General features: G+C 40.2%; 1 protein-coding gene across 13 annotated transcripts in view; it reads right to left on the bottom strand.

Annotated features, from left to right (window-relative positions):
• scml2 (Scm polycomb group protein like 2) overlaps positions 1-26919 on the bottom strand; it is a 204282-nt gene that overhangs the window by 39508 nt on the left and 137855 nt on the right. For all 13 annotated transcript variants that reach the window (XM_068040397.1, XM_068040385.1, XM_068040395.1 and 10 more), the window contains 3 exons: positions 22595-22683; positions 19864-20107; positions 254-501 (listed from right to left, as the gene is read on the bottom strand). In XM_068040397.1, the coding sequence (XP_067896498.1) occupies positions 254-501; positions 19864-20107; positions 22595-22683 (581 nt within the window). The remainder of the gene's footprint in view (positions 1-253; positions 502-19863; positions 20108-22594; positions 22684-26919) is intronic.

Below are 26919 nucleotides of genomic sequence, written 5' to 3'. Positions count from 1 at the left end.
TGAATAATTTCCCACCACAGGAATATCAGTTGGTTCAAATATATATTTAACTTCATTTAGCAACAAAAAACAAAACGTGATTTTTTTTTTTAAGAGGGAGGTAAATATTGAAGATATTGTATAGGTAAGTGACAAATTTCGATCCATATACAACAGTATTTTTGTCAATTACAACATATGAAATAACTTTACTAACAACATATCATACAAAGTATTCAGTACTGGATTTAGAAATATTTAGAAATCAACAAACCTTGACTCCAGGTTTTGCTCCTCTTTTTGCTGGTTTGGATGGATCAGAGGTGGAACCAGATTTAGGTAATGAATTGATTTGCGACGGTACACTCTTTTTTGAAGTGGATTGCCCAGGTCGTTTGCCTCTTTTGCTTTTGCGCCCTTTCTGTACTGACAACTCATCAGATTTCTGCGGTGATTGCATTGTGCGTTTAGTCAGTCTGGTAGGAGTTGATGGAGTAGCAGGAATACTCTTTGGAATGGAGACTGAGAATAAGAATATTTTAAAAAACAGAATACCATATTAAATGAAATATTACTAATGTGCAATATATGTCTCTCCTTCAAAAGAAACCAAACCATCCATAACACAGCCTAGTAAGATTATTCTCTTCTCTGACCACTTTTGTGAATGCTATAATGAAGGCGATTAGTGTCAGCTTGAGCTCAATGGTAGTACTCTCACCTCCCAAGCAGATGTCATGTGTTCAAACTCCACTCCAGACATTTAAACACATAATCTAGGCCAACAGTGCCGTCTTTTGGAGGAAATGTTAAACTGAGGCCCATTCTTCCCTCTCAGGTGGGAGTAAAAGATCCAATGACACAATTTGCAAAACAACAGGGGAGTTCTCCTGGTAAACTTTAGAAGCACTAAAATAGATTATCTAACATTTATTAGAAATTCACTAAGACATCAAGTCAGAATGGAAATAATTTTCCCTCAATCCATCTGTAATTAAATTTCTTGTGTATAACAACCAGCTTTCCGGTTTGCCTTTTCTCAAAACTCATATGTACTACTGTCACCTAGAACTGATATAAAAACATGGAGGGAAATTTTACACTGAAGTTAAGCTGGGAGCCAGCGTTGATAGATTCAAAATTACAATTTCCCTCAAAGCCTATGCCATCAATTGCAGTGTTTTGGAAACCAAATAGTTAAAAAAAAATTCCATTGTTAACATCAACAGCGGCCAGCAATTCTGCACGATGGGCAGGCCTCCAAGATGATGGGTTTTGTCACTGAATAATTTTGGAAGGATAAAATATGCGTTGAACTACTAAACATTTAAACCTGCGCAGACAAAACACAATGCCAAAAGGAGTTTATAAACATCCTCCATCATGCATGGAACTTCATTCAACTACCTGTATATGACAGGAGAAACTGAATGGTTGCTTCACATTGGTGTTGTCTATCAATATGAGTTGAAGTACTCCTCCATGAAACAGGAGAAAGTTGGTCTTGGCAAAACTAAAGAACATGAGCACTGACATTAACTGGTTGCATCCATATTGACTCTAATTTTGGAATCCTTCCGTCAGTGGGGGAGGGTGAAGAGGAATTATCGGTTTTAATCCTCTGTAATTGTGAATCATAAAGCTTACATAAAACCTAAAACATTAGAGATCGGAAAAATTTAATTTAATTTTGAGGTTCTGATAACATTTTTGCAAAGCTTAACCGTCACTCCTCAATACTATTTGAAAGAATACAGCCTTGTAACTCTTGCTCAGTTAAATAATAATCTATATGTACTTAGCAACACAGTCTGCCCTGCAAAATAAAATGGATACCAATCGAGGGAGTCCGAAACCTGCAAAAACTCCAGACTGAAAATACACCAACTAATGTACAAATTCCTCCTAGGTCAAAGGGAATAAACATCCCCAAAGGGGAAAATCGCAATTCAAAAATGCATGTTAAAAACAGTAACAGTCTGCACATTTCAGACCATACAACAATCTCAGGGGTCAGATGGCAAACATGCAGTAATCTGTGTTAAACTTATGGCCTTTTAAATGTAGGATATATCCAGGATGATCAGAAATCCCAGTATTCTTAATATGGTTTAGTAACAAAATAGCTTTCCATTTGAGAGATGTATGCTTTGTAAAAAAAAAATTAAAAATTCAAATAGTTGTGCAAGTAAATTTTTATTGTATGGAAACAACATTGTATTTCCTGAAAAGATCCAGAAAACCATGCTACAGAACAATGTGTAATTCAACAAAAGGGGCCTTTAACTGAAATACGAAAAATCTTTAAATGTAGATGTTAAATAAGCTTTCCATTTGAAGTCAAGCAAGCTGTGGAGACAAACAAATCTGTTGTAAATCCTAGTGCCTAGAGATATCTCTTCTAGGGTGCTCTCCAAGCCAAGACAGCTACCAGAAATTACATGCTCACTGTATTATAATGGGCAAATATATGAGAGTTGTAAACCAAGCACATAGTTGATTATCTCACATTTCTTTCAAAGTCTAGCATTTGGATGTGAAGTGCACTTTTAGGAGGAGGTATCACAAACATCAAGAGAGAACCAAGACTGCAGACAACCTCCCACTTTATAGCTGTCCCTATCAGGGAGTATGCCACAAAATCTTTGGCACCCCCAGTCGAGGATTGAGGGAGGCAATGGTTTGGAGTATGATGACATAGTAACATTGCATAGCAACAGTAAATTAGCTTAATTGTTCCCATAGTCAGTCACATTCTCAGTAACATATATACTTCGGAAAATAGTAGGAGGCACAGTATCCTTGCAGCTTACCTTTAGAAGGTATTCCTTCCTGACACCATTGTAACATACTTGCAATTTCTCATTCTATACAGCGTTCCCAAGATAAAGTGGCAGGCACCATGGTTGTGATGACCTTAACATTTCATAACCCGTTATGTCACACATTGCACTTTGCACAGGAACCATTACAGGTACATGCACCCTTGGGTATTTCGACAGCGAGATAAAGGAAAGAGCAGCAAACAAAGCACATATAAGTAAGGAGGAAGTGGAGGTGACAGCAGAGAACATGTGGTACCAGTCCACAGTGCCAACTCTAGGTATTCCTCAACTGTATGGATCACATACTAGGGAGTGGCGGCGGGCGAAAAAATGGCGGCTCACATGTGCGGCAGCACTTTATTTCCATACGCAGGGCGGTCCACCCCCTCCCCCAATCACATGGCGAGGGTGAGCTCTGCGACGCGTGCAATGGCGTCAGCTGTCTCTGCACAGGCGTGGCACCATTTTTAAAGGGCTGCCAGACCTGCAGAGAGTACAAAGTTCATCTTTGGAATTCTCCCCCCTCCCCCCCACTACACTGTACATAAATCTGGGACCTGTCCCCCACCTATCAATACACAGAAATTCGGAGAATACTTGGCATCAGGTGGCAGGACTATATCTCCAACACAGAAGTCCTTGAAGCGGCCAACACCCCCAGCTTATACACACTACTGAGTCAGCGGCGCTTGAGATGGCTTGGCCATGTGAGCCGCAGAGGCCCAAAAAGAAAGAAATGGCCACCCCGCTTCTCCCCCCACAAAACACAAATTGAATAGTTTACCTCTTCACCTACCCGCCTCCAGCTGCACAAGTGCAGAGGTCACCACTTCCCCCCAACTCCCCACACTAGAAATGCAGAATTGACTCCCCCCCCACCCCCCCAAACTACACTAAGAATCCCAAAATCCCCCCTTCCACACTTCAGTGGCGCCAGCTTTTCCTGGATGGGTAAGTGAAGGAGCTTTAGTGCCGGCTGTCGCACAGCGGATCGCAGACAACTGATAAGACCACGCCAACGGTATGTTCATTCATGTCCTTTATTTAAAGTCAGGTTCTGTCGCCGAGCAGCAGGGGGGCCGCCCGGAGCCTCGCCACCACTGGGAACATCGGTACTGGCAATCCAGGCGTTGGGCTCCGTGGCGGGCCGCTGCCACTGCGATGTTCCGGCCCCTCCACCACGGAGCCCGATATCGGAAGCTCAACAAAATTCAGCCCTCAGTGTGCCTTTATGAAAGAGTTGCTGGATGAGCAAGGACCTTTCTCTGATAGCTTTCTGCATATAGTGAATGCCCTGAAAAGGTCGTTACAGATTTTGCGGCACTGCAGCCCCATCATCGTCACAGCAATCAATTCAAACAACTCCAATGCATTTTGAAGTGCAAGAGCGACTGCATGGCCATCTGAAGGGGAGCCCTTGAGGATAGGGTCTTAAACTAGACATGGTTTCTCTCATGGACTGCTGGACCTGGAACTCTAACTTACAAAAAACTCTCACTGCCAGAATGGACAGGCTGGGAGATGTGCTTAAAAATACTTTGACTGCACGTTTCACACTCCTCAGTGGTGCCCCATTATCTGCTCCTGCACAAATCCCTGCCCATGTTGCAGGAGTTCCTGTCAGCTAGGGCCCAGCAGAAGGGACAGATGAAGCAGCTTTGAGGGCAACAAGATACCTGTCAAAAGCCATTCAAGTCCATCAATGGGCTGAAGTCTTGGCAGCCACTGTAGTAGCAGATAGTGCCAGATGTTGCAGGGTCATTCCATGTTCTGCTACTAAGAGGTATACGATAAGCTTCTTTATGAGGCCCTCACTAAAAAAAAAACAGCACCGTGCACCAAACATTTCTCCCATTGAGGTAACAGATGCAGAACAAAAGATGCCATCTCCAACAATACAGCAGTCTCTTAGTACAGCACTGAAATATCAGCTTAGATTATGTGCACTTATTCATAAGCAGGTCTTGAACCCACACCTTCTAATTCAGAGGGAATAGTATTACCAGATGGCCACTTGATGCCCTTCCACTCTGTACAAGTTCCGTGTCTGTTCAGCTGCTGCCTCCTTTCCACAGGGAAAGTTCTGCCTCTTGCAAACATATCTTTTGGGCAGTAAACTGGTTGATGTGACATGTGTCATCCACAGTGGCTGAGAAGGATCCAGCTGCATAAAAGCTTAATGCATTGGTGACCTTTACAGCTGCAAAAAGAGCTGATCCTATTGTTGAAGTTGTCTGCAGGTCAGCTTGGAGCAGGTGGCTTAACTCTAACAGTCTTGATTGTGAAGGTGAGAGACAGGTCACTCGAGATTTTCAGATAGGTCACCTTGGTCTGTAAATACAGGTCCTGGGGTAAGGTTGGATGTTTACATGATGTCTCTGGTGTAATCACACCCGTTTATCTTACATCACATGCAGCACTGCAAGACTTTTAGTTATCAATTGTTTTACCTCAACTGGCTTCCTTGCAGGGTCTCGGGATGTGAATTTAATTGGGGGGGGGGGGGGGGGGGGTTCCAGCTTTACAAGAGTCCAGTGGTGCCAAGGAGCATCACTGGCAAGAAACCACATCCATCACAATTTGTTTCAGCAAACAAATATGGTTTGCCACCACACTGTGAATGGCTCAATTTCCCCATTTATTACTTTAATAAAATGTACTTTGAAAGAGGTTTCCTTCCTCACTTAAAATATTTTTTTGAAGTTTAATTTATAAAAGAACTGTCCTAATTAATAAAAAATATCATTTAAAAAACACATTTTAGCTCATTGAAAAGATAAACCAATGTCATCACTAAGCAACCACCAAGAGGGATGGGAGAACAGTAAACAGGCAGCTTGCAGTAGCCATATTTTCTGTCCCCTGCTGGAAAATAAACAGTTCACAGTATAAACTGAACAGTTCGATGAACTAGAAGGACTGACACCAAATTATGAGGCCTGGATACATGAGGAAAGGGAGGGCAAGAAAGCAAATAAAATTATGCAAAACAAAAAACACTGACTGTTGACATTTTAAGCTATGTTGGCGTGCCAAAAACACCCTTTTTTGACATAACCTTGATCTTAGTCAGCAGTAATAACAGAGAAAGCAGCTGGCAATTTGTTAAATTAGATTTTTTCCCTTCTTTAAATGTATATATTTTCTTCCCTTTTCAAATGTATACATGCAAAAGATTCAATTATTATTTAAGAACTGGATTGTGTGGCAGATGGTTACGATTAGGTATTAAATAACATACATAAAACATAATTGATTTCACATGAAATATTCCAGACACAATATTATTGCTCCCACTCATGCAAAAACCTATTAAAAATTCTGTATCAAGAAGTCATGTATTTCAGAACATAGCAACAAAATGAAAAAAAAGCTGTTTGGTATCAACACTTAAGAATAGCTCACCCTACCCCAATGTCAGAGTTTAAGCAACACAATTCTCATAATAAAACACAATGTAATTTGAAAGTAAGCTGTGACTATCTTAGAGATGATTAAACTTTAACAAAATAGCTGGAGACTTGTTTTGGAACAAAGAACAATATCCACTTAGAAGTAACTGAATCTTTCAAGTCTTTGAGCATCTACTTGAATTTCCAGTCATATGATAAAGAGCTGAACAGAAAGAAAGGTAAATTCTCCCAAATTGTAAGTTACAGTCTTTGAATTTTGGCAAAAATTGACACTGACATTAAACTATAACTATATAACATTGCACATTATAGTCCTCAATGAACATTGCAACATACAAAAATAAATGATTCAGTGATTCCATTTGAACATACTATTTAAAGATTAAATCAGCAGCCCTTGCTTAAAATCTGTTGACACTTGAATTTATTTTTTCTAAAAAAGGGAAGTAACCCATAGCCCATTTGAATTGAAGCACTCTTCACACAAAAGCTACACAGGCAAACAGCAACAAAGGCCTACAGCTCAGTTCAATTTAATAGCATAAAAGTTAAAAAAAAAGGTTTTCACAGTCCAGTAATGCTTACCGTGGTTTGGTTTTCGATTTATTTCTTATGAGGCTTCAGCTTCTACCAACTTAAGAACCTTGAATTCCCGTTCTGGATTTCCTCTGTCAACTGCACTTCTCCCTTTTTTTTGCCTGCTAACCCATCAACAAAGCCCATGCTGACTGAAGCTCTATCAGCAAACAGCATGTCTAGGATATTTGCATGCATTGGGCAGGGGGTTGGGGGGGTGGGGGGGTGGGCGTGGAGAAGAGAGAAGAGGAGACTTGTGTTTTAAAGTAGTATGCATATTGTGTGCAGGCTATAATGACAGTGCTCATCAGTCACCTGCTCCCACTGTCTCTACCCCCACTTTTGCAGAAGGCTAAAAGGTTAAAATGGGTCACAGATCCACAAAAGGCAGAAAACCAAATTGGTCATTTGCATTTGTAGACAAAAGTGGCCATTCTGAAACCTATGCGATGAAACCAAACCAATAAGACTTGGATCAAATTCTCGTGCAATGGGATTATCAGTCAACAATGCAATTGGGATGTGCTAAAACGTTTTGGTAATTTGGCAAATTAATCATTACTCTAACATCTGAATGTGTTAGTAACGAGGGGAGCAGGCAAAATATGCATTTAGCAATTTGCTCATATTATAATGAACAAACTAACTTAATCAGCCTATTTTTACAGCAACATAAAGTCAACTGCCCAAAGATAATATTCATAGTTTACTTTGCTACAGCAACAGTGCGTGTCAGATGTAAACAAAGATTAACACAATGGCTAGTGTCTGTACAAACACTCCTATCAGTCAAATATTGGGTGGCTCAAGGCCAAGTACATTGATTACTTTCATTTTCTGTTTAATTAATTGATTGTTGGTTCATAATAAGTCCCATAAATATTAGATTAAAAAATTCTTAATTTTTAAAAAACTTTTCCATAATATTAAGAAGTAATAAATCAAAACACTTCTGTACGAGCAGGTTACAGATTGGGTTCCTCAAACAGCCTTTAATGAAAAGAATATTTAGTTTCAAGTTAAAAGGCTAATTTTATTCAATCAACCACTTAAAGGATCTTCACAAAACTTTTACTTCATATAGACATTGAACAGTACCTCCAACTGCTTGTGTGGAAAAATAGAATCTAAGTGCTTGATTGTAAGATTTATCAGTTAATACTATGGCTAAGTAAATGTTTAAGAATCTGGAATAAACAAAAAACCCAGAGAACACAAAAAAATGACTGTAATGCTGATTACCATAAAATTATTATTTTTATTAGGAGACTAATTTTTTTAGCCTGACACACAGATCAACTGACATTATTTTGAGTCAGACCCTCAGTCCCTCTAAGAAACATTCTGCTGTCTGCCGGTAAACGTTCTAATGCTCACTGCAGGCATCCCACACTCCGCCTTCTTGTCACCACCAGACTCTCACATGAAAACAAAGAGCCTCTGTCTTTTGGCTCACATGAAAATGTTGCATCTCCCCTCCCTTTCTCATACAAAAGATTTAAAGGGCTTGTAGGCAGCCTGGAGAATTCTGAATAACATTTCAGAATACAATTTAATGCAACAGGATGTGATTCTCGTAAGACTTTCAAACAAAGAATGGCAACTGAACTTAAGTAGAATCCTCCACGAGCCAACATTTCATGAACTTCATCTCTCAAGTTATCTGCAATGAAATATTACACAGGCAACCAGTTGTCAAGTCCAGCTCAACACAGAAATCTACATTCATATTGTTAACAACAAATATCTTTGTACTTTCTGCATAATTTTTTCTAAACAATTCAAATTCAAATCTGGATTGAAACATTACATGTTTTCCTGAGTTACCTTTTTAAAAAATTTCAACAAAAAGATCAGCACAATGTAAACGAATTATCACTCAGCAAAAACCATGAGTTGCAGAAAGATTTGACTATTATCTATTTGTCTGTTCATGGAAATCCTCATCAAAACACAAAATTTCTTCACAAACTATTTCAGAGTTCATAGTAGAAATATGCAACATGTTGGGAAGGGTCAAGGTAGTTGCAGAAAGAACAGGGGTTCTCAACCAGGGATCCGCAGCCCCCTTTTGGTCTGTGAGAAGGTTTCAAGGGGTCTGCCTCTGCTCTGTGGGTTCTCCCAACTCCATCAATCTAGCCCCTGGATCAGCTCAGCTCTTACCGACTGTTAACAACCAGTCATGTGATCCACCTGACTCCTCCCCTCCCTCTCATGAGCCAACAATTCATTTACAAAATTAAAACTAAAACAATATTTTTAGTACTTTTTTTTTACTGTTTAGATCCAATAAATTATTTTATGACCTCATGATGTTTGATTTATTACCATTCTCTCCCAATGCTCCTCTCCCCACCCACTCCCCTTCCTCTTGGATGGCATGAGCTGACTGCTCTGTGTGAATTATCAGTGTGCACGGGTTAGAAGTTTCAATAGAGGAGGAGTCCCGGTATATGAGACAGTGACGGCCCCATGTGAGTGTTCCGATGAATGCAGCACTGCTTTTTCTGCAGCATGGCAAGCATTGGATCCATTTAGTACAACCTACTTATGCAAAGCTGGATTTTCAGTACAATGAAAACAAAGTACAGAGCCAGAATGAACATTGACCACAATATGGATGTGTGTTTGTTGAGCGTAACTCCACGCCTTGTCAGAATTGTTGCTTAGCACCAGCAACAAGTTTCACATTAAGTAAAACAAAAATAACTCGTTTAATTGTATATCCAACTTTTATAAAGATTTTTTTTTAACATACATGCACTTTGCCATATAACAAAAGCCTTATGGGCATACCCCAACAATCAAATATTTATTGCCTAAGCCCTAAAGCCAATATGTAAAATGATAGATAAATCAGGAACCAATTTAAATAGCATTTATAATATGAAAAATGAACCTGTAATACAGCTATCACTCTGGCAAGCCAAGAGTGACTCCCAAACCACTCTGAAGCAAAATTTTCTGTTTCCATAATACATTTGTACCCTAACTTATTTTCTCCATTCTCTTTCAGGACGACTGTGCAGCTCGATTTCTGACCTCCATAACATTACTATCATAACTCGAGCTGGCATATGGATTACAAGAGCATGAATGACTCCTCACACAGCAGAAAAAAAGACAATACAGCCCCAGAAAACCGCCAAAGGATTCTGGAGGTGAATTACACACATCATATAATTTGAACTGATAAGCAACCACATTAAGCGCACAATGCTCCATGAATTTTCCACTTGTTGCAAATTTCAAACTTTTCATAGCTGTGCTTTCTCTTAATTGTTTAACAGTGGTTTCCACAAGCAGAGATTGCACTCCACAATCAATAACTTGTTCCACCAGAGCTGTATGTCCTGAGTATTAATTTTTCAATTTGTAGTAATCTGTTTCCTAAAGTATACATTAGCTTACATTATACTACCAAACACATTTCAGAGTGGCAAATACTAAGCACAGATCAGACTTTTTGAAGAGATGAAAGCAACTAGTGTACTTTATTCAAATAATAGGGGATTTTGAAGCAATAAAACTTGGGCAGGTGTTTTCGCTAGGTTGCATTGGTATTTTCAGTGCAATTCGCTTAAAATCGACCAAACCAGGGGAAAAGATCAAGGAATTTCAAACACAAATTATGTCAAGTGCAAACTGAGTTTAAGATTTTTTTGCGCTAGTTCAAAAAATAAGCATTAGAAGCTGGCCACGCCCCCAGATCGAATTAATCACCAATACGAGTTTTTGCCCATTTGTGAGCCTTTGAGGAAGCTCTTAAAATTAAGTTTTTTTTTGAGGTGCAAAGACACAAATAGGCACATTTTAAAAGATTAAAAATATTAATTTCCTAAGAACCTGAGCAAATAGTGTTTTTTTTAAAAATGTCTTTTTCAGTTCTTTACAACTGGTTACTCACAGGAGGTGCTGGACGAGGTACTCTGATTAGATCACAAAATATTTTCTAATGCAAATTTTTTAAAACATTACATGCTAAAATGCTCCCCAATTGAAGTGTTTATGGAACATCTTTCATTTGACAATATGCAAATGAGCATGAGTGGAAACATGAGCACTTGAAAATTTAAGACTAGCTCAATTTTGAGCCCAATTTGTACCCAGATCACCAATTGCACCCAATGTGGAAATATTAGCCCTTATGTTTAATACTGCACTAATCGACACCTTTGTTCCGGGAAAGACAAAATTAGTAGATTTCATGTTCACGTACCACTTTCAATACCATCATATTGAATTACACTATCTCAAACAGAACAAGAAAGGTTGTCTTTTGGTCACATAACTGAAATCTGAAAAAATCCTGAACGGTTTGTAACTTTATTCTCTTTAGTTCCACTGAGCTGGGGATTTTGAAAAAAATTACATTCAAATATACAATACTCTGTCCAAAATACAGATAATGCTGTACACAAACTAGACAGGACTGACATTATATACAACAGAAAGTACACTAAGGTCTGGAGATAAAAATGCAAGTACCCATCAATTAAATGATACAATGCACTTCGATCCTTTAAGAACACAAGAAATAGGAGCAATAGTAGGTCATTTGGCCCTTTCAGCTAAAGGCCTGCTCAGGTCACAAAAAAACAACCCGACCCGACAGAACCACATCGGACCCGAGCCCAACCCGGCCCGAGTCCCTCCATTTTTCCCCCATGCCCGAACCAACCCCCGGAATGCTCCCTTTACCTACCTTGCAACTCGCAAACTGCAAGAAGCTACAACATGAGCGTGATGATGTCATAGAGACGCTCACTTGCTGACTGCGCAGACTCAGAGTTTCCCTCTTTGATGTCCTGGACTCCGAGCTCAGGTAGGTTTTTTATTTTTAGCACTTCTTGCTGTGTGTCCCCGAGTCGGACCCGGCCTGAGCCGAACCCGAAAGCCGGACCCGGAAAAGCGACCTGACCTGAACCTGACACGTCATTGGGTCCCTTCGGGCTCGGGTTGGGTAGCAGACCTTTACTTTGAGCCTGCTCGACCATCCAATAAGATCATGGCTGATTTTGTACCGGAACTTAACCTTCCCACACACAGTCCTCATATCCCTCGATTCCCTTCGTACCCAAAAACCTATTAAACCCTGCCTGAATCTACTCAACGACTAAGCATCTACAGCTCTCTGGGATAGAGAATTCCCAAGAAATTTCTCCTCTTCTCTCCTAAATGGCTAACCCCTTATTCTGAAACTGTGACTTCATGTTTTAGATTCCTCTGCACCTACGCTTCAAGCTCCTTAAGAATTTTATATGTTCGAATTAGATCACCTCTCATTCTTCTAAACTCGAGGGAATACAGGCCTAGTCGACTCAATCTCTCCTCATAGGACAATCCCTCATCCAAGGAAGCAGTCTAATGAACTCTTGTTGCACTCCCTCTAGGGTAAGTATGTCCTTCCTTAACCAAGGAGACCAAAAGTGCACAGTACTCTAGGTGTGGCCTCACCAATGTCCTGTATAATTGTAGTAAGACAACTTTACTCTTCAATCCATTTGTAACAAAAACTAACATACCATTTGCCTTCCAAATTGCTTGCTGTACCTGCACGTTAAATTTCTGAGATATATGTACAAGGATAGCCAGGTTCCTCCAAATGCAAACATTTCCCAGTCTCTCAATCAAAAACTATTTTGCTTTTTTATTTTTCCTACCAAAGTGAATAACTTCATACTTCGCCACATTGCATTCCATCTGCCATGTTCTTGCCCAGTCACCCAATCTGTCTATATCCTTCTGATGAAAGGTCACAGATCTGAAATGTTATCTCTGCTTCTCTGTCCAGAGATGCTTCCTGACCTGCTGAGTATTTCCAGCACTTTGTTTTTATTTCAGATTTCCAACACCTGCAGTATTTTGCTTTTATTTATGGCTATATCCTTCTGCACCCTCTTTGCATCCTCCTCACAGCTTACTTTCCCACTTAACTTTGTACTGTCAGTAAACTTGGGTATATTCCATTCAGCCCCCTCAACCTAATCATAAATATAGATTGTAAATAGCGAGGCCCAAAGACTGATCCTTGCGGTACCCTGCTAGTTACAGCGTGCTCAACCCAAAAATGTCCCATTTATTCCTGTTTTCTGTCCATGTTAATATATTACCCTCAAAGCCATGGCACCTTAGCAAATACTTTTTGAAAATCTGAATACACTACATCCCACTGGTTCCTTATTCATCTTACTAGTTACATACTGAAAAAACCAACAGATTTGTGGAACACGATTTCCCTTTCATAATATGATTAAGTAGAGTCAATGTGGATTTATGATTTTCAAGGTGCCTTGTTACCAAGTCACCAATAATAGATTCTAGCATTTTGCCGACTACTGATGTTAGGCTAACTGCTCTATAGTTCCATGTTTTCTCTCTTCCCTCTTTCTTCAATAGTGGGGTTACATTTGCTACCTTCCAATTCTTGAGAACTGTTCTAGAATCCAAGGACTCTGAAGATCAAAACCAATGCACCTATCACTGCAACTACCTCTTTTAAAACTCTAGGATGCAAGTTGTCAGGTCCAGGGGATATGTCACCACTTAGTCCCATTAATTTCTCCAGTACTATTTCCTTAATGATACTGATTTCTTTACGTTCCTCATTCTCAGTAGACCCTTGGTTCCCCATTATTTTTGGAATCTTTTTTCTGTTTTCTACCAAGAAAGATACAACGTATTTGTTTAATGTCTCTACCATTTCCTTGTTTCCCATTATAATTTCTCCTTTCTGTCCCTCTTAAGGGCCCACTAATCTCTTCCTATTTACATTTCTATAGAAATATTTACAATCTGTTTTATGTCTCTTGCTAATCTACTCTCTTATTTTCTCTTCAATTACCAATTCCTTGGTCCTCCTTTGCTGAATTCTAAAATCCTCCCAATCCTCAGGCATGCTACTCTTTTGGGCAACATTATAAGCCTTTTCCTTTGATCTAATAATATCTTTAACTCCTCTTGTAAGCCACAATTGGACCACATTTTCCTGTTGGGTTTTTGTGCCTTAAACGAATGGATATTTGTTGCAAATTATGTATTAATCCTTTAAATGCTAGCCATTGCTTGTCAGCTAGGGATGGGCAATAAATGATGGCCTTGCTAGAGGCACCCATTATCTCAAGAAGGAATTTTTAAAATGGTAATCTATTACCAAATGTCAAAAAAGGAACAAATAAACACAGCTCTACAAAAGGAGATTGGGTAAAGCTTGGTTAAAATATTCCAAAATATCTTTTGTCTGAATTCAGTTTCAGCTTCAAACATTATTTTTAATAGTTTAATAATCACTGGCAGAGATGATTATCTTTCATATTTTTAATGTTGGCAAAGAGAAGACATGATGACAGGCTCTTTAAGAACATTAGAAATCTTATCCTTTCCCCAAGATTTTTCAGTGGGTCTTCATGATTGAGCAGAATGACCCTTTGCCCAAGCACACAACATTGTAGAGCTGGCAGTATAATGGTGCTACAGGCATGCAGCTTTCTAGCATGGGTATCAGTCTTAATCTACTGAACTATAAAGGAGCGAATATAGAAAAGTGTGGGGGTCTCTTTTAGCAAACCAGGAATGACATCTTTTCTTCTTCTATTAAAATGAATGGACTTCTTCTTTGTGGGGAGTCAAGAGCTCTGAAAGCTCTCTTTGGGAATCAGAATTCTCATGCTATTTGTGTCATTTACAGACCTTTAGCATTGCAGAATAAGAAATATTGTAAAAAGACAGATTGCCACTCCATAGATGGACCAAAAGAGAAAATGATAAAGAAATATTCATTTAATAGGTCAGATAGGTGATTAGAGAAAGTTGTTGTTTGGGGGGGGGGGGGGGGGGGAGAGTTGGTGTTAAAGGAATATGGGAACAGAACAGGCACATGGAATTAGCACGGCTGCTCATGTGGAGAATAAGCACCGTGAACTGGTTGGGCCAAATGGCTTGTTTCGGTGTTTAATTTCGAAGTAATATTTTGGCTTTGAAACCTATACTATTGTACCAAACAACATCTAACTTGAACAAAGAACAGTACAGCACAGGAACAGGCCATTCGGCCCTCCAAGCCTGCGCCGATCTTGATGCCTGCCGAAACTAAAACCTTCTGCACTTCCGGGGACCTCTATTCCTATCCTATTCATGTATTTGTCAAGATGCCTCTTAAACGTCGCTATCGTACCTGCTTCCACCACCTCCCCCAGAAGCAAGTTCCAAGCACTCACCACCCTCTGTGTAAAGAACTTGCCTCGCACATTCCCTCTAAACTTTGCCCCTCTCACCTTAAACCTATGTCCCCTAGTAACTGACTCTTCCACCCTAGGAAAAAGCTTCTGACTATCCACTCTGTCCATGCCGCTCATAACTTTGTAAACCTCTATCATGTCGCTCCTCCACCGTTCCAGTGAAAACAATCCGAGTTTATCCAACCTCTCCTCATAGCTAATGCCCTCCAGACCAGGGAACATCCTGGTAAACCTCTTCTGTACCCTCTCCAAAGCCTCCACGTCCTTCTGGTAGTGTGGCGATTAGAATTGCACGCAATACTCGAAGTGTGGCCTAACTAAAGTTCTATACAGCTGCAGCATGACTTGCCAATTTTTATACTCTATGCCCTGACCAATGAAGCAAGCATGCCGTATGCCTTCTTGACTACCTTATCCACCTGCGTTGCCACTTTGTGACCTGTGGACCTGTACGCCCAGATCTCTCTGCCTGTCAATACTCCTAAAGGTTCTGCCATTTACTGTATACTTCCCACCTGCATTAGACCTTCCAAAATGTATTACCTCACATTTGTCCGGATTAAACTCCATCTGCCATTTCTCCGCCCAAGTCTCCAACCGATCTATATCCTGCTGTATCCTCTGACAATCCTCATCACTATCCGCAACTCCACCAACCTTTGTGTCGTCCGCAAACTTACGAATCAGACCAGCTACATTTTCCTCCAAATCATTTATATATACTACAAACAGCAAAGGTCCCAGCACTGATCCCTGCGGAACACCACTAGTCACAGCCCTCCATTCAGAAAAGCACCCTTCCACTGTTACCCTCTGTCTTCTATGACCAAGCCAGTTCTGTATCCATCTTGCCAACTCACCTCTAATCCCGTGTGACTTCACCTTTTGTACCAGTCTGCCATGAGGGACCTTGTATATATACATTACTTTTTTGGTAACATATTAAGGAATTTGAGTGTTTGGTATGAAAGATGGTCTCAATGTACAAGAGTGAAACTTGATGGAATCAATTTACGGACCTCAGGGAAAGCAATGCTGAAAGGGAATGTGTGTAGCAGAACTGGCAATACAGTGTTCTCACTTTAACATGTGCTCCTGTAGTGGGTAGCTCCCTACTGGGAGCATGGGGTCGATTAAGTTACTTAGATATTTTGTGTGTGTTTTTAAGTAGAATTTAATTGTAGTTCAGTAAAAACATCCATTATTAAAATGTAAATATACTGGAGAAACAGCAGTGATGTTATTTCTTGGTGCCTATGCTATCCTTTTCTGGTGCCTGTAATTTAGAGCAATGTCTTCTGTGTGTCTACCTGAAAGGACAGACAGAGGTTTGCTTTAACATTTCATGCTCAAGATAGCACTTCAGCCAATACAGTGCACCATTGGTACTGCATTCAAATGTCGGCCTAGCTTATGTGTTCAAATTCTGGAGTGCAGCATGAACCATGACCTTCTGACTTGGAGGCACAAGTCTCACCATCGAGATAACGCTGCCATTGTACTGTAAATTACTCAATGATCTGCAATAGGAATTTCCAGATTGGTGTTTCTGTAAAAAGTGTATTTTAGTAAGAAGATAAATCAAAGGATGAGCACAACTCATATAGAACAAACTTGAACAAAATTGCTTCAGTTGAAAGAAACTTCAGGCTGACCAAAACATTTGCCTGCTCTTGTCCACAATTTTAAAACAGATGTAATCTAGAACATGTTCCTCTTTGAATACAGTCTATTACTCTTAATTCAAGCTTGCTTAATTCAGATTATCCAATAATTCAATTTTTTTTGGCTGAGAGACATCACACCTGATTTCTGAAATATCTTTACTCAAGAAATGTATTGTAATTTTGTCCGGCAATTTCAATTTTGTTAAAAGGACTTGCATTTATGTAGCTCCTTTCATGACTACTGGATGTTCCAAAGCGCTTTACAACCAATGAAGTACTTTTGAGGTGTAGTCACTGCCGTAAATATAGGAACTGCGGCAGCAAATTTGCACACAGCAATTTCCACAAACAGCAATGTGACAATCATCAGATAATCTGGTCCTTGTGATGTTGATTGAGGGATAAATAATGGTCAGGACATGAGCGATAACTCGCCTGCGTTGCTTCAAAATTGTACCACGGGATCTTGTACGTCCACCTGAGTGGCAGATGGACCTTGGTTTAATGTTTCATCTCACTGGAATGTCAGCCTAAATTGTTGTGCTCATGTCCTGGAGTATGACTTTAACCCACAGTGAGAGTGCTACCAACTGTGCCACAGCTGACACTAGAGCCACTGGTAACATGACAATCCTGCCTTGTATTTAAAGTTGCACAAGGCAATACAAAATAGGAAAACTACCAAATACACACATTTTCTTATATATTGTTAGCTGCTAGTGATCTCCAATTACATTACTCATGGTGAATTGGAGGATACATTGTAATTAAGGAAGATTCACACATTTGCAGGCCTTGCATTGCAGGCCAGACACACACACTAGCTTCAAAAGAAAAGCAGCCAGAAACCATGAAGCCAGCCAAAGTTATAATAAAAATTAAAACGGTTCAATAGAAAATTTTGCATGCGTGATTAGGGGGTTAGATGCTGCAAATGTGCAATAAGAGTCAGCTAGTCGTTTGGTAGTACAGAACTTGAGTATTGCTGAACATGTTATCGAGCTTTTCTTCTTCCACTCATCAGAACAATCTGTAAGAATACCAATTTAATGGAAAACAACAACTTTATACTTATGAGAAGAGAGTACTAATTGATTGGCAAGTGAACTCTGATTGGTAGAGGCATTTCCATGGAGAATCCACCAGTTTATGGTGACTGACAAGTTAACTGCCAAGCTTTGTTTGACCTTTAAATCAGGCAGCTTGGCTCTGATTGGTCAAGGCATTGCTCTGAGGAATGAACCAGCGAATGGCTGTCACTTATTTTGTTTAGCTGAAACAGGCACAATGTGTGTACATATTCTTTGTCTGCAAAGAACAGAGCCCTGTGTATTAATACATGTCGCTTCCAGTACGCGCAAATGTACCACACTGCGAGCCCTACTGACAATCCTAAATTGGTTGTCAGCATAATTCTTAGCACACTGAGGATTATTTAGCATATTTTGTCCAATTGCGGAATCACATCTAATGTTGGACACTGCGTTTTGAGTTTTGCAAGCACGGGCTGGTTGGGTAAGGCCTGTACCTTACATGTGATTCTGCGATTGGACAACATTTGCTAAATAATCGTCAGTGTGCTAAGAATTACCCTGACAACCAATTTAAGATTGTCAGTAGGGCTCACAGTGTCGTGCATTTGCATGTACTGGAAACTACATATATTAATACACAGGGCCCTATGCTTTGCAGACAGAAAGAGCATGTACAAACATTGTGCCTGTTTCAGCTAAACTAAATAAGTGACAGCCATTCACTGGCTCATTCCTCAGGGCAATGCCTTGACCAGAATCAAGCTGCCTGGTTTAAATGTCAAACAAAGCTTGGTAGTTCACAGTCAGTCACCCTAAACTGGTGCATTCTCCATGGGAATGCCTCTACCAGAGTTCACTTGCCAACCAATCAGCACTCTCTTCTCATACAGTATAAAGTTATTGTTTTCCCTTACATTGGTATTCTTGCGGATTGTCCTGATGAGTGGGAGACGAAAAGCTTCGATGTCTCTATTTTCAGCAATACTCAAGAGTCAACTGCAAGATAAAATACATAAGTATTAAGGTCCAGGGGAGGGAAATGCTCTTGCAAAGATTTCAAGTGAAACACAGCAACTTTTAAGTTTAATGATTTTGTGTTTATTGCATTAGAAATTTTACTATTAGCAGCATATCTTCATTAGCAAAAAAAATCTTGAGCAACTTCATTGATTCCTCCTGAAAGCTATTTCTTTGTGAGCAGCTTATTGTTGATTACTGTTTGCTCATTGATATCTTTTCTACCTGATTAGTCACATTTGAGGCAATTAGCATTGTTTAGCAGTAATGTGCTGTGTTTATTATTAAAATTTCTTGGCTCATTAAGCTTTTGCAAATGTAACATGCACTCTAAGTGTGATGGATACTTCAACTGTGGCCCTTCGATGTGTGATGGACAATTCTCATAGAAATTATGGCCAACACATTAGACTCAAGACACTTGAATTACATGGATATACACAAATCTATGAGAACAACCACTGATGTTTAATATGAAGGACCAGTGAAGAGGAAAGTCTAGCAGCTCCATACTGATGTTATATCCTACTGACAAAATATTGTCTTTTTAATAGTTCTCAAAACAGATGTATAATAAGAACAGTTTGCTTCCTTCGGAGTATAATTCTTCTTATACGCTGAATGATAACCATCCATACACTGTTCTGCATTATCAAGCCAGTGAAGCAATAATTTGAGCAGGAAGAAAAATAGCAGAATACTGCACAATGATGATAATGTATATTTCAACATACTTTGTTAGAACAATGTACAAAAATGAACGAAGCAGATAAATACAAATGAGTACTTTAATCAGCACAACTCCACAACTTCAGTTTAAAATATTGTGCAATACTCATTCTGAACAGTTTCTGGCTGTGCAAGTCAACTTTGTTCCAGAGTATTGGCTTTAAGAATACATTAACATGTGTAGTGTCAGTTAATAGGATAATGGTTTAATGAAAGAATGTATTTTGTAAACATAACAATGCTGATTAAATATTTACACAATATAGCATCATGTCCACAATATTCAGCACCATTCTATAAGGGGGCTTTTAATCTTACATATTCCAAAATTTAAAACTATGTTTCTCAAATTCGGCACAAACCTATGATCCATTTTAAAAACTTACCCCTATTTCCAGGAGGTTGAAGACCATCTCCCGTCATGCCACACCATCCCACTGGAAAGATGTCACGAGAATCATATCTGCACCAGTAGTCAAATGCACCTCTCCAACCATCAAATGTTATGAAAATGTCATCAGCTTTCACTTCACTAATGGTTGCTGGACAAATCAGATGAGGGTTTTTTCGATCCACTGCTTCCAGTTTCATACCAACTTTGAAATGGTTTTGCTGCGGGCTTGGAGGTTCCTCAAATAGAAGAAAAATATGAGCTTTTGCTTTATCAAATATCAGCATGAATTGAACATTTAACACTAACAGACTGTTACACCTAATAAGAAAAAAAATCCAGTGTTTGATGAAAGGAACTAACACAGATTTAGGTACTGTGGTTTAGAGGCCTACTTTAGGTCAGGAAAACGAACCCGCCCTGAACCACTGTGGACCCGAGCCCTATCTGGCCCGAGTCCCTCCGCTTTTGCCCCAAGCCCGACCCGAGCCAAGCCCGCTCCGACCATCCGTTTACTTACCTCCCGACTTGGAACTTCCACGAAGCTGCCGCACATGCATGATGATGTCACAGTGCCGTCACTTGCTCACTGCACAGACCCAATTTCATCCCGGACTCCCAGCTCAGGTAAGTTTTTTTTATTTTTAATACTTACCAGCAAAGCACTTACCGTATGTGCCTGGCCCGACCCGACCCGACTTAGCCCGACCCAAGCCCGAAAGGCCAGAGCCTGAAGATGGGCCCAAACCGACACATGTTGTCGGGTCCCATCGGGTTCAGGACTGGTAGCAGACCTCTACTGTGGCTACCATTCAGCATTTATGGATACATAAAAGGCTATTTTCTAATGGAAAATGCTTGCAGATGTACTCCCAATGCACAAATAGTGCAGTTTTTTGAAAGAAATCAAAGAGTAAGGATAGATCACCATTTGACAAGCTTAGAGGATTTTCACCTAGTCAGCAAATACTTCCTCTAACAGATTCGCAAATATAATACAGTTGAAATCATGTCAATATTTAAAAGAATCTTAGTATCTGACAAATAACAGTGCAATTTTCTGAGGCTTCCCTACCAGAGTGAAGCCTTGCTTCCAGAAAGCTTGGGTCAAATATAAAATGAAAACTATATTACAGACATATCTTCGATTAGTGTTCACAGGTACATGTTGGTAATGGAGCCTCACCAAATTATCCCAATGAAATCCAGAAAAATATGGAAAAAATTTCAGAAAAGGTCATAACCAAAATGCAAGACAGAAGCAAAAGAGCGAAACCTGGTTCTAAAGAAAATAGGTAGCGCCAGGATCTATTTCAATTATAAACCAGGATGGAGAATTTCAGAGTTAAGAAGGAAAGTTACCATTTAAAAAACAAAGTACGACATGAGTGCAGTAGAGTAACAGCTGACATTAGCAGCTGATAGAAATGAACTCTACTCTTCCAGTGCTGTGATACTGAATAAGTGACTTCTTCCTCAGCCCAAGCACCACCTGGGATCAGCTGCTGATCTGAAGATTTAAGTCCGATATTTAAACTTGGGAGAGGTTTTGTTTGTGTGTTGGCAGTCACCAGACCGATCACTCTCCTAAAGTCACTTGTCCATTGGAAAACATCTGCTCTTGGACTGTAGTCTAGCATTATGATGTACAATTAAAGACTTTTTGTAGATAAACTTTAATATTCTAGACCACAGCGATTTTATATAGTTTACAAAATGAACGACTCAAACTGAAAACAGACGATTGTTAATATTCCATAGCAACAGAAAATGCTGATTTGTTCAAAAAAGCACTCTTTTCAAAGCTATCACCCTCATTCAGATCACTGATATTTGTGGACTAGTGGATTAATGTACTATTATTGTACAATAAATGAAGATTTTCTGTTTATTGTCTACAGTGTTTAAGGCACCATTTTAGTTATCAAAGTTTATCCATCCTTCAAAGTATACTGAAATTTTTTGTGTATATCTCATCATGACTACAGCTGGTGATGTTCATTTTTTGCACAGATCAAGTTTATATATTGTGCATTTATATAGTGCTTCATCATGTCCCAAAGCTCTTTATAAAACTTTATTACTTCAGAATGCCATCACTGTTCTGTCAGCAAACATGGCAAGTTTATGTAGCAAGTGCTACAAAACAGATAATCTGTTTTATCCTGATGCTAGTAGAGGGGGGAATGTTGGCCAGTATACCAGAGGAAATCCTTGTTCTTCAAATATTGACTAAAATCTTGTACATCCACCTCAGCAGGCAAAGCTTAAGCATTCTAGGCAGTATCTTCAACAATGCAGTAGCGTTTCAGTACTGTACAAAAATGTCAACCTCAATTTATGAGCTCAAGCCTGAAAGTCTTCCAGCTGAAGCAGTCCTCTGTTCTTAAGGATTTCCTTATTTAGTTTCTCAGTATTCTATGGTTCGCTATCAATTTTTATAAATAATATCATTGTTATTTCGAGAGAAGACATTACAGGTAGTTTTCATCATAGTGTTCACATCATTTGAATGAAAAGAAACACCCTCCTTTGTTCACATGGATGGGCAAATCATAAGACAGGCGCCATCTAACAATAAAACATTCCCTAATTAAGGGAATGTGTTGGACAGTAAACAAGCAAACTCAAATTTTATTTAAAAATTCCAATAAAAAAATAAGTCATGAGATATAATAAAAATGCCATCAGTTTTTGTTACATTCTTTTAAAAAGACATTTCTTACCTTCTTAAATATGGATGCTGGTGCCATTTCAGCTCCATTTAGTGTTCTCAACAGAAACATTGGCCAAGATGAAGCATTCATTCTGAATCCTGTTCACTCATGCAAAACAAACAACATGAGTCAGGCTGCAAACAGTACCCAATACTAAAGTAGATGTTATATGGAAGACAAGTCCACTCCAAGTAACACTTGATATGCCCAATTTGGTGACTGGGTTTTTCTATTAACCTGGAATCTCAATGTATCTTTGGCAGGACTAGACTTTTACCTGCCACAAGGATGTACTCCTGACCATGGCGAATTTTACAGGGTTAGGTGAAAGGCCTTTTATACACTTTACATATGTTCCCCAGCCTCTGATGGGGTCTGTCAGGGTCTGACAAAGCATTTTGTGGCTGGTGGTCTCTGTATTGGCTGAAGAATAGCTTAAAGAAAGTTTTTTTTTTAGAAAGTGTTGTCTTTGTGCAATTGATTGCACTGCAATCAACTGTGCAAGCTTTTTGGTCTCTGCCACTCATGGCATGGCTGGAGAGGCCAGGAACACACAGAGAGGGTGGGGCCCTGTGCCATGCACTGTTACGGTACAATTGACAGGACCTATGTCACATATTCAGGCAGATGCATTGTATACGCAACAACATCTCTGGCAGAAGGCGGAAATAATTATCCTAACTAAGGCCTCATATCATCAACCTCTGCAGAGGTCAATAAACGATTTTTAGACCTGCTCCTACATTTGGCTTTGTCAATGTCATGCTAACTACTACAATACAAGCAGGTTCCCAACAATCTCTATCCATTGCAAAAGGTACGTACCATAAGTGTGCCCATGTTTATTATGCAGTGAAAGGATTGTTCAACCTTGCCCGTCTAAGAGCAAAGTCCAAAGTACGGAAAGTCCTCATCAGGGAACTCCTCTTTGCTGACGATGCTGCTTTAACATCTCACACTGAAGAGTGTCTGCAGAGTCTCATCGACAGGTTTGCGGCTGCCTGCAACGAATTTGGCCTAACCATCAGCCTCAAGAAAACGAACATCATGGGACAGGACGTCAGAAATGCTCCATCCATTAATATTGGCGACCACGCTCTGGAAGTGGCTCAAGAGTTCACCTACCTAGGCTCAACTATCACCAGTAACCTGTCTCTAGATGCAGAAATCAACAAGCGCATGGGAAAGGCTTCCACTGCTATGTCCAGACTGGCCAAGAGAGTGTGGGAAAATGGCACACTGACACGGAACACAAACGTCCGAGTGTACCAAGCCTGTGTCCTCGGTACCTTGCTCTATGACAGCGAGGCCTGGACAACGTATGTCAGCCAAGAGCGACGTCTCAATTCATTCCATCTTCGCTGCCTCCGGAGAATACTTGGCATCAGGTGGCAGGACCGTATCTCCAACACAGAATTCCTCGAGGCGGCCAACACCCTCAGCTTATACACACTACTGAGTCAGTGGCGCTTGAGATGGCTTGGCCATGTGAGCCGCATGGAAGATGGCAGGATCCCCAAAGACACATTGTACAGCGAGCTCGCCACTGTTATCAGACCCACCGGCCGACCATGTCTCCGCTTTAAAGACGTTTGCAAACGCGACATGAAGTCCTGTGACATTGATCACAAGTCGTGGGAGTCAGTTGCCAGCGTTCGCCAGAGCTGGCGGGCAGCCATAAAGACAGGGCTAAAGTGTGGCGAGTCGAAGAGACTTAGCAGTTGGCAGGAAAAAAGCCAGAAGCGCAAGGAGAGAGCCAACTGCGTACCAGCCCCGACAAACAAATTTTTCTGCAGCACCTGTGGAAGAGCCTGTCACTCTAGAATTGGCCTTTATAGCCACTCCAGGCGCTGCTCCACACACCACTGATCACCTCCAGGTGCTTACCCATTGTCTCTCGAGATAAGGAGGCCAAAGAAGAAGAGGAGAAAGGGATATGGCATTTCTCAGGGCTAACCATCTATCCTTTTATCACTGTGTTGTACCGAAAATAGCACGAGATTCCCACATATACTCGCAATCTCTTCAACAGACAGAAAAATCCAAAGCTGACAAAACCATATACTTCAGGGTGAACGATAAATTGTTTGTTATGAGGAAGTAGTACTACAAGTTACTTCAGAAGACAAAATAACAGGACAGCAATTGACATACAGATGCTTTGCTTTCTTAGATACAGAGAACTAGAGAATTTCAAATGTTACACCCCTGTTCAAAAAAGGGTATAAGGAGAAGCCCAGTCAGTTTAACCATGGTGGTGGGGAAGCTTTTAGAAATGATAATCCGGGACAAAATTAAATGTCACTTGGACAAAAGTGAATTAATTCAGGAAAGCCAGCAAGGATTTAAGGGCAAATGAGGAGGCACAGTGGCGCAGTGTTTAGCACCGCAGCCTCACAGCTCCAGCGACCCGGGTTCAGTTCCGGGTACTGCCTGTACGGAGTTTGCAAGTTCTCCCTGTGACCGCGTGGGTTTCTGCCGGGTGCTCCAGTTTCCTCCCACAGCCAAAGACTTGCAGGGTTGATAGGTAAATTGGCCGTTGTAAATTGCCCCTAGTGTAGGTAGGTGGTAGGAGAATTGAGGGAAGGTGGGAATGTGGTAGGGAACATGGGATTAATGTAGGATTAGTATAAATGGGTGGTTGTTGGTCGGCATAGACTCGGTGGGCCGAAGGGCCTGTTTCAGTGCTGTATCTCTCTCTCTCTAACTAATTTGATTGACTTGAGAGGGGGTTGATGCAGGTAATGTGGTTGAAGTGGTGTACACGGACTTCCAAAAAGCATCCGATACAGTGCCACATACCAGGCTTGTCAGAAAAGTTGAAGCCCGTGGAATAAAAGGGACAGTGGCAGCATGGATATGAAGTTGGCTGATTGACAGAGAACAGAGAGTAGTGGTGAATGGTTGCTTTTCTGACTGCAGGAAGGTAATATAGTGTGATTCCTCAGGGTCTGTATTCAAACCCCTGCTGTTCTTGATGTTTATTCATGACCTTGACTTGGGCGTGCAGGGCACAATTCCAAAATTTGCGATGATGCAAAACTTGGAAGTACTGTGAAATGTGAGGAGGATAGAGATAGACTTCAAGAAGACGTAGACGGCTGTTGGAATGGGTGGACATGGGGCAGATGAAATTTAAGGCAGAGAAGTGTGAAAGGATACATTTTGGTAGGAAGAACGACAAGAGGAAATATAAAGTAAATGATACAATTCTAAAGGGAGGAGCAGAGGGACCTGGAGATATATGTACACAAATCATTGATGGTGGCAGGGCAGGTTGAGAAAACAGGTACATGGGATCCTGGGCTTAATAAATAGAAGCACAGAATGCAAAATCAAGGAGGTTATGATGAACCTTAATAAAACTCTGGTTTGGTCTCAACTGGAGTATTGTGTCCAATTCTGGGCACCACACTTCAGGAAGTGTTACGAGTGCTTACATGGTTTTTGTTAAATTATGAAGATTTGTGATTTAAAACTGAAAAGGAGTCCATGGATTTTGTTTTTTTTTACAAGGTTCAGAGGTCTGGACTGTAAACCGTTACTGGAAGGCACCTGTCTTCAAATGATTACCCAGCAGGGGTTGTTTTGGACTTGGGGAAAGATGTTTGCAGAGAAGTGACAGGTTAAGATTTATCAGGAGGCTTAACTCCCGACATTGTTTATGGTTTCGCTTTAGACAGTGAGTTGGGATACGGACAATGGTTTGAAAAGACAGTTGGAGAAAACTTGCCAAGAGAGCATCACCCAGCTCAGTCTGTTCCAGCTCTTTGAAAAAGCCTGCCAGTTTTCCATCTCTTGTGAAGCAAGTGCAAGAAACTGCCTGAAATGCCTGTTACTGCACTTTCCCTGGAAAGCCTGCCCAAACTGATCTTCAACGTCACCTGTCAAGAACTGTTCTAGGAAGATCCCAGTGACAGATGTCTATACATATTTGGGACGCCAAACCAAAAAGGACTTCTGACATCTTTTCATATCTTCTCTTTTTTTCTTCAAGAATCAGCAAGTATTTTGGCCAACGTATTCATTTTTTGTACTAGAGCGCTATAGAGTAACTCTCTATTTTTTTCAGTTAACCGGCGTGTGTGTGTGTGGCTAAGGTAAAAAGAGAATTTTTATATTTCGATCTGTGTGTTTACGCTTTGCTTCATTACTGGTTAAGACTTATTTTATAATAAACTGATAATGTTGTTTATTAAAGAAACCTGGTTGGTGTGTTTTATTCTGGGATAAAAAAAATAGAGTCTATAATTGACTGTATTGGTAAGTGGGAAAACATTTAAATATATGGCGTGACCTGTGGAGAAGTGGAACTAGAATAAACAGTACACTCT

The sequence above is a fragment of the Heterodontus francisci genome, chromosome 10 (assembly GCF_036365525.1).
Source record: "Heterodontus francisci isolate sHetFra1 chromosome 10, sHetFra1.hap1, whole genome shotgun sequence".
NCBI classification, from domain to species: domain Eukaryota; kingdom Metazoa; phylum Chordata; class Chondrichthyes; order Heterodontiformes; family Heterodontidae; genus Heterodontus; species Heterodontus francisci.
Note: the sequence above shows the minus strand (reverse complement) of the source record. Positions and strands in the feature narration are given on the sequence as shown.